This window comes from Herpailurus yagouaroundi, unplaced genomic scaffold (assembly GCF_014898765.1).
Source record: "Herpailurus yagouaroundi ecotype Mexico unplaced genomic scaffold, PumYag 180, whole genome shotgun sequence".
In the NCBI taxonomy this organism is placed as follows: Eukaryota; Metazoa; Chordata; class Mammalia; order Carnivora; family Felidae; genus Herpailurus; species Herpailurus yagouaroundi.
Genome location: NW_024412411.1, coordinates 5,713,933 through 5,726,310, shown reverse-complemented (window position 1 = coordinate 5,726,310; position 12,378 = coordinate 5,713,933). Strand labels below are relative to the sequence as shown.

The window sequence follows — 12,378 nt, the reverse complement described above, 5'->3', positions numbered from 1 at the left end:
TATATTTAAACATAATCTCTTGACTCAAGGCCCCAAAAGCCCAAAAACTCTAAACCAATCTACTACACTTGGGATCTGTTCCTCCGCAATTATTTTAGCTATGAAACTAATACAAGTCCAACTTTATAAATGGTAGCTAGCAAATTATAGCAATTGCATGTAAGTATGTAGAAAATCATCCTCAAATTAGTACTAAAAGTTGGATGTAAGGTTAAAGGAAAAATATGATAAAAGAATGATTGCCTCAAAAAACTCTCTAAACATGCTAAAATACAATGCAAAAAGGTAGTTTAAAATAAGAGAAATCCTCGTAGTGCTCTGAGGGAAAATAAAAAGGGTAAATGTTACTAGCAGGCAGCGCCAGGGCAGCTATGATTCAGATTTACATACAGGAATTCCCAACAAAAATTTCCTTTGAAGATTCACCTGCAACTACATTAACGTCTGAAAGCAACTGCTCTAAAACACTATACCCTCAGATGTCAAGCACTGTGATAGGCCCCTTTTATATACAACTAATCCACATAACAAATCTGAGGCAGATATTATTATGCTTCTTTTACAAAAATGTCAACAGATTTATGGAGATTAAATAAATTGATCTTGCAGGTCATCAGTGATAAGCAAAGACCCCAGGTCTCTCTGAAATCAAAGCCCACACTTTACCCTTCAAAATTACAGATATCCAAATAACTGATATCCACTTCCAAAACATTTAATGTTCTTTTTTCAAATAATTTTTTCATTTGATGAACATCTACTATGTGCTAGCCTGCAACGGTGTAAGAAGATAACAAGGTCCTTCTTGGACCTTACAGGCTAAGGCGGCAGTTCTCAGCCAAGGATCCTCATCTGAACCACAGAATACAGAAAATAATTCGAGTAACTCTTTTTCTCAATTTTTCCAAGAACAGTACATAACGATTACAATTCTAAATGCATAAGTTAGTTCATTACATACAATGGATTAGGCTCAGCATTAGTACTTAATTCTCTCCCTAAAATGCTAGTTGAGAAAGGCTGCTCTAAAGGAAAAAAAGCTCAAAATAATTAATTATAAATACAAAGAATGTCTTATTACTGACAGTAAAATATAATTTAGAGAAATCAGCATAGCTAACATTTACTTAGAATTTAGAAACAGTATGTAATTCACACATACATTCAGGAAGGTTAAAAGTATGCTAAAGTGATATTGGAGTCATATTCCCTGGGTTACAATCCTGACTCCAGCACCACCTTGGGCTCTAAGCTTCAGTTCTGTCATCTGTAAAATGGAAACAGACCAAAAAAAACAAAAAAAACAAAAAAAACAAAAAAAAACCCTACCTTTTCCATTTGAGTGATTAAATGAGATGCTGAAAGAGTAAAAACCTCACAACAGCCCAGTACCCCTCGAGAACTCTTAGCTACTATTTTTATTATTATGGTTCATGCACCTACTAAGTACAGAGCACTATGCTAGGCACTGGGGAAATAACGAGTAAGATGGGGAATACACCTCCAAAAAATTTCTAACGCAGCATGAGATAGGACATCCAGGCAAACAGCCATGACAAAAAAGAAAAAAAAGAGAAGTATTATAGAAAGTCATAAAACATCAAAAATGAAAACCGTACCCAATTTTCGAAGAATCCGTTTGCATTCATCCCTGCTGAGATCCAAAAGGGTTGGCCACACAACAGGCATTGCTGCTTCTTTTTGGTAGCCCCAAAGAGCTTGTCTTCCCTAACAAAACAAAACAAAACAAAACAAAAATCAAATTAACAAAGTACATTCAAAAGGCCACTTGCCTGGAGATCCACACCCTAAGAAGTAAAACCAGTAAGAACAATCCTATTTCACCACCACAGTTTTCAACTTTTGACAAATGAAGAACTAAACAGCCATTCCGGAGCTTATTATTCCGGCATAAGACAGTGGAAAGAGCACAGGCTTTAGGGTCAGACACCTCTAGGTTCTAGTTCTAGCCTTCAACTCACTGGCTGTGCGATCCTGGGTGAAGGGGCCTATCTGAGCAAAAGTTTTCCCCATCTGGAAAACGAAGGTATTATCCAATTCGTCATGAGGATTAAAGGACAGTATGTGAAGTTCTTAACCACAGTGGCTGGCATGTTGTTTAATAAATAGGTGCTACTACTTGATTTGGGCAAGTCACTTGATTTCTGTTGGCTTTCTCATTCAAGACTTACAAGAGAGAAAATACATAAAGCTGCCAGCTCGTTACAAGGGCTAATGGAACTTCAAAAACTGTCTTCTCAAGTCTGAACAATGAACGATGAGTTTACACCCAGAAGTCCTTAGACAATCATTTACCAAAATTTCAGATGTCAGGAATTTACTTTGTACTGGGAATTGCCTGGTTCAGAGGATAAAAAGACAACTTAGCGTTGAGGGCTTGAACAATACCTGCTTAGCACACAGCAGATCCACTGTAAATATTGGTTAAGTAAGTGAATGAAGACAGAGAAAAGTAGAATGAATGAGTGAGTGAGTGAGTGAGTGAGTGAATGAATGAATGAATGAGCGAGCTCACTCCCCAGTTGAGGAGTCAGGCACCGAACCGTAATAACTGCTATATCCCGTTCCAGGCACTGGAGCTGCTAACTCCAACTCTGCGCCCGGAGTTGACCCCCCCCCCCCCCCGCTCCGACTTCCCATAGTCCTCTCAGCTACGAACCAACCCAGAGCTAGGAGAACTGGACTGCGCGCCCCAGCCGGCAGGATGACATAAAGAAAAGGGGTGGGGAGGAGGAAGAAGGGGCAGAGCCAAAGGAATCCGCTCCCTCCACAAGCCAGTCCCCGCCTCCCGACAGGATCTTGGAGGCGGCCGGCGACCGCCCGAACAAGCACCACGTCACGGCATCCCGACGCGTCCCCGCCAGCGCACCCCACCGCGGGGACGCAGCGCATTGGAAATCTAAGCAGCAGTAGCGGGAGCCCGCTCCGGCAGCCGGGATCTCGTGTAATCCTTCCCCCACTCAAGTGTCAAGGAGGCAAGCCCGCCCCGCCCCCTCCCCAAACACGCACGCTCTCACAGCACCACAACAAGAGCAGCCCGCCCACCCTCCTCACTGGTGCCGCTCAGCGCCAACCCCAATGTCAAGCCCACTACCCAAGCCCTTCAGGACCAGTAGCCGGTGTCAGGGGCCACGGTCGGCATCAGCGCCTCGCTCCCTCCTCAGCGGAGAGGACAACGGAGAGAAACTAGGCGCGCGGACAGCCAGGCAGACGACCGAGACTCACCGGGAGGCGCCCAGAGCTGGACCCCCAGGATCCCAGCACCAGGCCTGCCAAAGTCCCCCTCAGCCCACCTCAGGGAGCCCCACGATCCCGTTAGGAGACAACGGAGGATGGGGCTGGGCGCCCCAAGCCGGGGACCAAATGCTTGGCCCGGCGCTCCTCCAGCCCGGCTAACCTGCCAGCTCTTCCCGACACCCTGTCCGAGAGTCACCCACCTGCCCGGCCTTTCGGGGCTCATCTAAAAGGCTCCTCCGCCAAGACTAGGGAACACCAGGAATTGGGTTTGTTTGCGGTGCCTCAGAAGGGGCAAGATGGCGACAGGCATCAGGGCGCAGGCGCAGCCGCGCGCTGCCAGTCGGGAGGTGTAGTTCGCCTTTCCCGCCTTTCGGAGAACAGGCTCCAGAAGGCTTCCATTCTCCCAGTCCCTCTTTTCCTCCGCGTTTTGAAAGGAAAGAAGAGACATCGCGGGAGGTGCTGGGAGTTGTGGTCCCGATCCAACTCCCTCCTCTTTCGCTGTCGGTATGCTGTCGCAGGCGCAAGGAAGGCCGGGATTGTAGTTTCCCTGGCTTCTCCTCCATACCCTCCTTCTCCGGCTTCGCGCGCCTCTCCTCCAGCTGCCGTCTCCCAACCAATCGGCTGCGCTCTCTGCTACGTGTGGCGTCACACGTAGAGGCCAAGATGGCGTCGGTAGCTGGAGTTGGGGCTTTGCCGCGACCTTTACTCTAGGCGAGGTTAGGGACGGTAGGAAAGCAGCTTTGTCCCTGAAGCGCTGTTGAGGATTAGGATCGGATTCCTCAGAGTCATGGGAGCAATTGTCAGCGGCCTCCACAGCCCCCACCAGACGCAAGTCAAGGAGAGAGAATCCACGCTACGAGAACCGACATAGCGGACGTTGCGATTGCCAGAGCCCAGGCTGGCGGTTGCCGAGTTGCCCGTGGAGAAGTGGAACCCGAGCGTTCTTCACTTCGGGTCTCTCTCCACGTGTGAAGTGGGAATGATAGTGATATCTCGTGCTTTAGCTGTCAAAGGCAAGAAGGAGAAGGTATTTGTTAGAGGCCCTACGACGTGGTAGGTTCATCCTTCAGCCTTTGTTCTTATTTAATCACAGAACAATTGTGGGACGAAGGTATTGTTGCCCCTATTACACGTATGAGAAAGGGGGCCCAGTGTGTAGTTACTCGCGGCCATAAAACCGAAACCAGTACTTGGTATTGTTGAAGAGTCAAGTGTTGTGATTGCCCTTCCTCCTAAATTGTGCACTTTGGGAAATCTCGGATCTGGTAAAAATGCCCAAGTCAAAGGGGGTTTTTAATATGCTTTCTGGTATTGACAAAGTTTTCTTGTAAAATGGGGTTGATACCACCCAATGGGGATATTGTGATACACAAAGTAGGGAAGAGTTATTTGTGGATTGCGAACCTTTGTGCAAACGTGTGAGACTGGTCATATCCTTGAATGGAGCAGTAGATTAGGAAGAGAAAATAAATAACAGCATTTAAGTTTCTTACTACAGTTTACTCATTAGCTAAAAATACTCTGTAAGGTCCCAGAAAATTGTTTTTGTTGAAACCCAAGCCTGCCCCTCCAGAAAGTCATGAAGTGGGACAGATGACCTCCAGGCCCTCTTCTCCCTCCCTTATCTTGTAATGCGTTCTCTTCCATCTATTTCCCAGTAAATTTAGGTGCCACCTGTTTTCAGGTCAATGACTCAACTTTTGGAAAGATGGTAAAAGAAACTTTTAAATATTTTGTTGTTTAACATACTTTCTTCGATTTGAGCCTTATAGTATCTGAGGTAGATATAGTTTAGATCTTCCCTACCCCCCCCCCCCACACACACACACTATGAATGAGGAAAACACAGAAATTGATGAACTCACCCAATTTCACAAAGCTAGGAATTGAAGGGAGCTGGGCTTTTTAACCCCAGGTCTTCTGACTTCCAAGTGTCTTCTATACAATAAATGTCAAGGTGACGGGTAATGGAGTGGAAATGGAAAGCCAAGCTGCTTATAAAACTGGCACTGACCACAATCAGTAGCATATAAGTCAAGAATTATAGCTTACTCCTATGCTTACTTAATGTTAAGTATTGCTGTAAGCGTCTCACATACTAATTCATTTAGTCCTTAAAATTTTATGAGGTAGAAACTATTATGTCTAATTACAAATGAGAAAACTGAGGCAGAGAAAGGAGGTTAAATAGCTTGCCTAGAGTCACACATTATAAATAAATGGTAAAGCCAGGACTTAAACATAAGCAGCTTGACTCCAGTGTATGCTCTAGACTAGTGGTTCTCAAACTTTCATGTTCAGTAGGAACCCCTGAGGATCTTGTTAAAATGCATCTTGAGTGTTTCTGGATAGGTTCTAAGATTCTATATTTCTAACAAACTCTCAATCTTCCACACATCCTCCCTTTCTTCCTAACTATATTTGTATTTTGTGACCAGAATCTGCCTTCCCCGTACTGCCTCTGATTGCTCCATATTCCCAATATTAAATTCTCTTCCTTAAGGGTCAGAGTCATACTTCACCCTCAAGAAGCTTATCCTGCCCCTGACTTTTCCTTCTAAGACAGGCATTCCTGCCTCTGCTTCTACACATTGTATTACAAAATTCAGAACATTTGATTTATGGTCATTTGTTTGAAAATCTGACTAGACAATGGGCTCTTCAAGGAGAGATCTTTGCACTCTAGTACCTAGCACATAAAAATAATAGCTAATACTTCTCCAGGGCTTTCTCTGTTCCAGATACTGTTTTATACATTAACTTGTTTAGTCTCCACAAAACCCTTTGGAGAATACTATTACCATTTTACGGATGAAGAAACTGAGGCACAGAGACATTAAGTAGTTTCCCCAAGACAACACACTAGTTAGTAGCAGAGCCATGATTTCAAGTTAAGGCACTTTGCACTTTGAGTCCACGAAATGTGTGATAAATAAAATGAGAGCCATCCTCCAATTCCACAAAAGAAAAACCAAGACTTACTGTCCTACTAGACATAACTACCTCTAGTCTGGGGAGATGTATTGGAGTACACTATCTGTCTCCAACTTTATTCCACTATTGACCAAGCAGGTTTCTTGAAACAAACTTCTTCAAGGGGCCTACCATCCACCGTTCAAGTTTTGTAGTGCTATACTGGAGAAGGTGGATTTCACCATTATCATCAAAATAATCTATCAGAAGATCAGAAGTGCTTTGAACAGCTCAGAAAGGAGGTGAAAGATCGGGACACTGCCTTGTCAACTGACAACTCCTCTCCCTCATTGTCCATTAAACGCTGTAGTCTCTACTTCCTAAATAGCTGGCCCCATTGTTTTAGTGGGATGATGGTGAGGCCTCATCACCTGTGTGGAGTGGACTTTTTCCCAGCCCTATTTTTCCAAAAGCACCTCTCTTCACTCCTTGCCTAGTATGTCTATCATACTGCCACTGCTGTCAGGGTGAGCTTAGAAAAATTCAAAGCTCACCATGTCAGTCGCCGGCATAAGACTTTCCAGTGGTTCCCAGTTGCCAATAGGGTAGTAAAGTTCCAGCGTTTTTACAAGCAAACCCATGCCAATGCAAAGAAATTTCCTTGCATACCTAATATTTTCCTAGAGCACTGCCATCACTTCTTTATCTTGCCAAAAATCTGATATTGCCCTAAAGTTAACTGTTTCTCTTGAAGCCCTTGCAAATGGAGTTCTTCCTTCTATCCCCATCTTCAATATCTTGAACCAGAAGGAAAGGATGGTATTCTCCTCACCTTGTAACTACCAACTTCCAGACCGGCTACCCTTGCAGTGAGGCTTTCAAACCCTGCAAACTCCATTCAACTGTCATTCCATCTCTCTAGGGATGATGGGATTTTTTTAGGGAGAAGCTTTTTAAGTCTGCTATCATCAGCTTGTGTTGCCCTGTTGTCCCTTCTGCCCTTGTCCTCACCAGAAAGATTTTAAAAACCTTCCCCCAGCACTGCCATTCAACCACCCATTTCTTTGATCCTGTGCTTTGTTCTCCAGAACTATTCCACCTCTGAAATCAGTAACTAAGGTATTCCACCTTCTAAACAAGACCTTCTTTTATTCCAGAGTTTTTTTACTCCTTTACCCTCACCAAACCTGTTCTTCAACTTCAGTGAAATCTACAGTTTACAGTCTACCAGTTCCAGGTTTGTTCCCTCCTCTAGCTCTATTTTCTTCTCTTTCTACGCAGGGCCCTGTGACCATTCAAACTGTCTCATTGGCACTTCCAACTTCATTCAGCTGTCTCTGTCCTTCCACATAGACCCTAAAACAGCCCTCTACCTTGGATCAGTTTCTCCCCTATAATCCTCCCCATGTTGATGTAGCTATTAACTATTGTAGCTGATACAGCTGTTGATGTAGCTGTTAACTATTGGTACATAAGAAATTATCCCAAACCTTGGCTTTAAAACAAAATAAGGTTTTGGTGGTTGTGGTTGTTGTTGTTGCTTTAATTTCATACAGGTTTTGCAGTTTCTGTGGGAATCAAGTTAGCTGATTCTGGCTTGGAATCTCTAAGAGGTTGCATTCATGATGTCAGCTAGGACAGCTATCATCTGAAGACTGGGGCTAAAGGATCAGCTTCCTAGGTACAGTAAAAACGTGGTTTGCGAGCATAATTCATTCCAGAAATGTGCTTCTAATCCAAAGCACTTGTATATCTAAGCAAATTTCCCCAAAAGAAATAATGGAAACTCGGATGATTCGTTCTATAACCGAAAAATATCCATATAAAAATGATTACAATACTGTTATATAAAACGAAATAATAAAGAAAAATAAAAACCTGCACTTACCTTTGAAAACCTTTGTGGCTGGTGTCAGGGAGACGAGAGAGGAGGATTATTGTGTAGGACGACTTTCAGTATCACTAGCAGAATCACTGCTATGTCTTGGCTCAATGGAATCTTTTTCTGCCTGGGGGCCATTGTATATGCTCACCTGGATGTTGATTACAGTAAAATATTAATAAACTCTTGTCATATAATGTAATTGGCAATAAGGCAGCAGAGGAAAGGGTCTATATCTGCAGGCAGCCTGACCTACAATGAAGCGAAGCATTCTTAAGCTTACTCGTGTACAGAAAGGCAAAGGACTGTCCATAGGTGCTTTGAAGTGACAAAAAATACACCAGTACCAGTTGTGGGCACCTTCCAACGTTCTGAAAAATCACTGATTTCTGCCAAACACCATGGCCTGAGACTGAACATCCAAGCATGGGAGATGATAACCCACAATCCTGCAGAGAGAGAGAGAGAAGAATCATTGGCTCAGTTGTGCTCATGTGATGCATGTGACATTCAGCGTCATGTACTACTCGTATTGCAAGACATCACTTGTTTATCAACTTAAAATTTATTAGAAATGTTTGCTCATCTTGCAGAACACTTGCAGAACAACTCACAATCCAAGGTTTTACTGTAGCTTGTTCACATGGTTGGTAAGTTAGTGAGGGAAGAGGTCTGTTTCTTACTCTGTGGACCTCCCTATAAGGCTGCTTGAGCATCCTCACAACATAAGTGATGGGAGAGAGCAGTGTGGAAGCTGTAAAGTTGCAATGTGCCTATCCGTGTGTGTGTGTGTGTGTGTGTGTGTGTGTGTGTGTGTGTGTACAAAATCAGGTTTTAGGAATTTATACAAAGCAGCAAATCTAGGACAACTTGATGGAAGTAAGTTGAAATAATATTAAGTAGCATTTATTGAAATTCCATTATAAAAAGCACCTGTGTGCGTTATCTCGTTTAAACTTCACAACATTCCCATGGTATACTAATTGTCCATTTCATAGCTGAGGAAACCAGGGCCTAGAGAGAAAAATAATTTGTGCAATGTCAAATATCACAAGACTCTTCCCAGGAACACACAGATATTACAGAGTTCTGGTTATTTGTGGTTGCATAACAAAGCATTGCTATAGCTTATACAATTTATTTTTGCTCACAGATCTTCAAATTGGTAGGGCTTAAGAACACAGTTCATCTCTACTCCTCTGGAGTCCACTGGGACAGTTTAATGGCTAAAATCTGGAATCATCTGAGGTCTCATTCATTCATATGCCCAGCAATTGATGTTGCCTGGAATCTTTGCTGGGATTATCAGCGGAAACATCAGTGTGTGGCATCTCCATGTGGCCTGTGCTTCCTTACAACATGTGGCCAGATTCCAAGGCAAGTGACTAGAGAGAAAAGAGACAAAAGAAAACTGGAAGTTTTTGTCATCAAACTATGGAAGCCATGCCATTATTTCTGCAATACTCTTGATTGGAACAGTCAAGCCCACCCAGGTTCAAGGGGAACCTAACAGAAGAGTGGTAGAGTTCTGAAAGAACACATGGAACCAGAAATACTGCTGTGGTCATTTTTGAAAAACATCATCTGCCATAGTCACTCCTGGTCACAATTCATCTCTCTCTCACATGGCAAAACATATTCATTACTTCCTCCCCAAACCCCCAGTCTCTTCCCATTGTGATAGCAGAATCAGGCTGCTAAGAGGCTAAGAGGCTGCAGTCAAACTGTGAGATTCCATTTATATAAAGTTCAAAAGCAGCAAAAGTAATCTATAGTGCTAGAAGTCTGGATAGTAAATAACTTTAGAGGAGCAACTACTTGGAGCAGGTGGGAACCGTGGAACTATGAATGTTCTAGATCTTGATCTGGGTAGGGGTTACATGAATAGATAGGCCTAAGTAAAAGCTTATCAAGCTATACGTGTAAGATTGTATCCTTTATGTAATTTATACCTCAATAAGAAGTAAAAAGGTGCTGTAATGGTGGATACACATCATTACACATTTGTCAAAACCCATAGAATGTACACCACCAGGGGTGAACACTTACGTAACCTTTAGACATTAGGTGATAATGACACATCAGTGTAGGTTCATCACTTGTAACAAATGTACTACTCTGGTGTGGGATGTTGATCATATATGAGAGGCATGGGGCTGGGTAGGACTGGAGGTATGTGGGAACTTTTTATACAGTTTGAACCTAAAAGTGCTCTAAAAAATAAAATTTATTACTTAAAAAATGCCAGTAAAAAGGATTTTTAAAAATCCTATTTGTACCAGTTAGGAATGTGTGGGTGTGTGGGGATGGATGGATGGATGGATGGATGGATGGATGGATGAAATGGTTTAAGGAATAATGAAAGTTTGGGGTTCACTTTAAGTCCTAGAGTAGTTCTGGCTACAGGCATTACTGAATCTAGAGTATCTCTCCATCCCTCAGCTGTTTTCTACTGTGTTGGCTTCGTTCTCATGTTCTGTGTGTTGGCTCCCAGCAGTTCCAGGCTTATATCATCCTTCCTGCTTATAGCCCCAGCAGAAAAGAGGCACATGCTATCTCTTCTGACGATCTTATTAAAAGTCTCACCCTGTTGCTGTTGTCTCCATCTGGGGCATGTGCCCATCCCTAAACTGTGGCCAGGAGAATGTAATGCCCTGATTTGCCTTATCCACATGTTACTCTCTGGAAAGGAGGAAGCTGAGTGGTAAAGTCAATTATTCCAAAGTACATGGAGTGGGGGTGGGGGTGAGCTTTGGCTTCCCTTAGGAAAATTAGGGTACTGTTGTCAGAGGTCAGTGAAAGAATGTTACACAGCAAAATCAGATGCTTACTAAAATAAGCCAGGGCACTGTGTGAGTCATAAAAATGTTCATACCCTTTGATACAGGATTCCCATTTGTGGGAATAATCTAAAATATGAGAAAAGTTATATTTACAGAAATTTTAATTTCAATGCTATCAAAAAATTGACAACCTAATCATCTTACAATAGAAAAGTATTTACATACCCCACATATCTATACAGACTAAATGTAATTTAAAATGAAAATTACAGGGGCACCTGACTGGATCAGTTGGTAAAGCGTGTGACTCTAAATCTCAGGGTTGTGAGTTCGAGCCCCATGTTGGGTGTAGCGATCACTTAATAAATAAAACTTTTTAAAAAATGAAAATTCCGAGTAGTTAACATTAAGGAATATGTTTATGATAAGTGGAAAAATCACATACGTATGTGTATATACATACCTTTATGTAAAAGGACATGTATAAATATGAAAAAAATTGGAAGAAAACATGCCAAAACAGTAACTTACTAGAGTAAGTTCTACCCCTAGAGTGGTAGAACTATGGATGATTTTTTTTCCTTTATTTTTCAAGTTTCCTTTTTGGTATTTATATTATTGTTATGATTTATTAATGCACTTTGTAAAACTTAGTATGTTAAGAATAGTCCCTTCTCCTAAGTACTATGGGGTAAAACCAAATAAACTTTTACATCAGTTGACTAATGATTCTGGTAAAGGTCATAAAACATTAGAGTTAGAAGTAATCTCAGAGGTATTCAGTTTAATCTCCCATTTTACAGCAGAGATATCTGAGACCCAGAGAGTCAAAGTAACTTACACAAAGTCGCACAGGAACCAAGGGCAGGTCTCACGATTTTCAGGCTAACATTTCCTATACTGATTGAACCAATCAATTAAGATTTGGATTTTTGGGGTACCTGGGTGGCTCAGTTGGTTGAGCGTCTGACTGTTTGTTTGGCTCAGGTCACAATCCCAGGGTTGTGGGATCAAGCCCTGCATTGGGCTCTGCGCTGAGCATGGAACATTCTTAAAATTCTCTCTCTCTCTCTCTCTCTCTCTCTCTCTCTCTCTCTCTCTCTCTCTCTCTCCCCCTCCCCCCTTCCCCCCTCCCCTCTCCCCTGTTCTCTCCCTCTGTCTCTCTCTCTCTCTAAAAATTGAAAAATAAAAAGATTTGGATTTTTGCCTGCTTTCCTGAAAACACATCCTCAAGTTCAAGTTGATATGCAGCCTTTCATTACTAATTCAAATTAAAGCAGCTATTGTCACCTGCTGGGAAAGTGATATTTTTAAAAGGATATTAAAAACTAACATTATGGCCCTTTAGTTCCTTGCCTTGCACATGCTTGCATATATTTTTTTTGTGAGCAAGTTAGTCAATAAATACTGAGGACGCCCAGATCTGGCTAAATTAAATGGACCAGTGTACGTTCTACTTCTTTTGGGTGTCAGCCTCCTCATTTATTCTTTGAATGAGTGTTGGGCCCCATGCCGGGCTTTGGGATAAGAAGATGCATAAGG

At 42.5% G+C, this 12,378-nt stretch overlaps 1 protein-coding gene and 1 long non-coding RNA gene across 14 annotated transcripts in view; one reads left to right on the top strand and one right to left on the bottom strand.

Moving 5' to 3' along the window:
• Positions 1 to 3,565, bottom strand: part of EMSY (EMSY transcriptional repressor, BRCA2 interacting) — an 88,773-nt gene extending 85,208 nt beyond the window's left edge. For 7 of the 13 annotated variants that reach the window (XM_040489422.1, XM_040489415.1, XM_040489421.1 and 4 more), the window contains exons 1-2: positions 3,459 to 3,563; positions 1,620 to 1,728 (exon numbers count right to left, since the gene is read on the bottom strand). In XM_040489422.1, the coding sequence (XP_040345356.1) occupies positions 1,620 to 1,689 (70 nt within the window). In that variant the 5' untranslated portion in view covers positions 1,690 to 1,728; positions 3,459 to 3,563. Of the gene's footprint in view, positions 1 to 1,619; positions 1,729 to 3,458 lie in introns of all 13 variants that reach the window. The other 6 variants (XM_040489409.1, XM_040489411.1, XM_040489417.1 and 3 more) reach the window with 3 other exon arrangements.
• Positions 3,566 to 3,708: 143 nt separating this feature from the next.
• Positions 3,709 to 11,558, top strand: LOC121039313 (uncharacterized). Its single transcript, XR_005794690.1, has 2 exons — positions 3,709 to 4,311; positions 9,207 to 11,558. It is a non-coding gene; the product is annotated as an uncharacterized LOC121039313 (long non-coding RNA).
• The last annotated feature ends 820 nt before the right edge of the window (positions 11,559 to 12,378 follow it).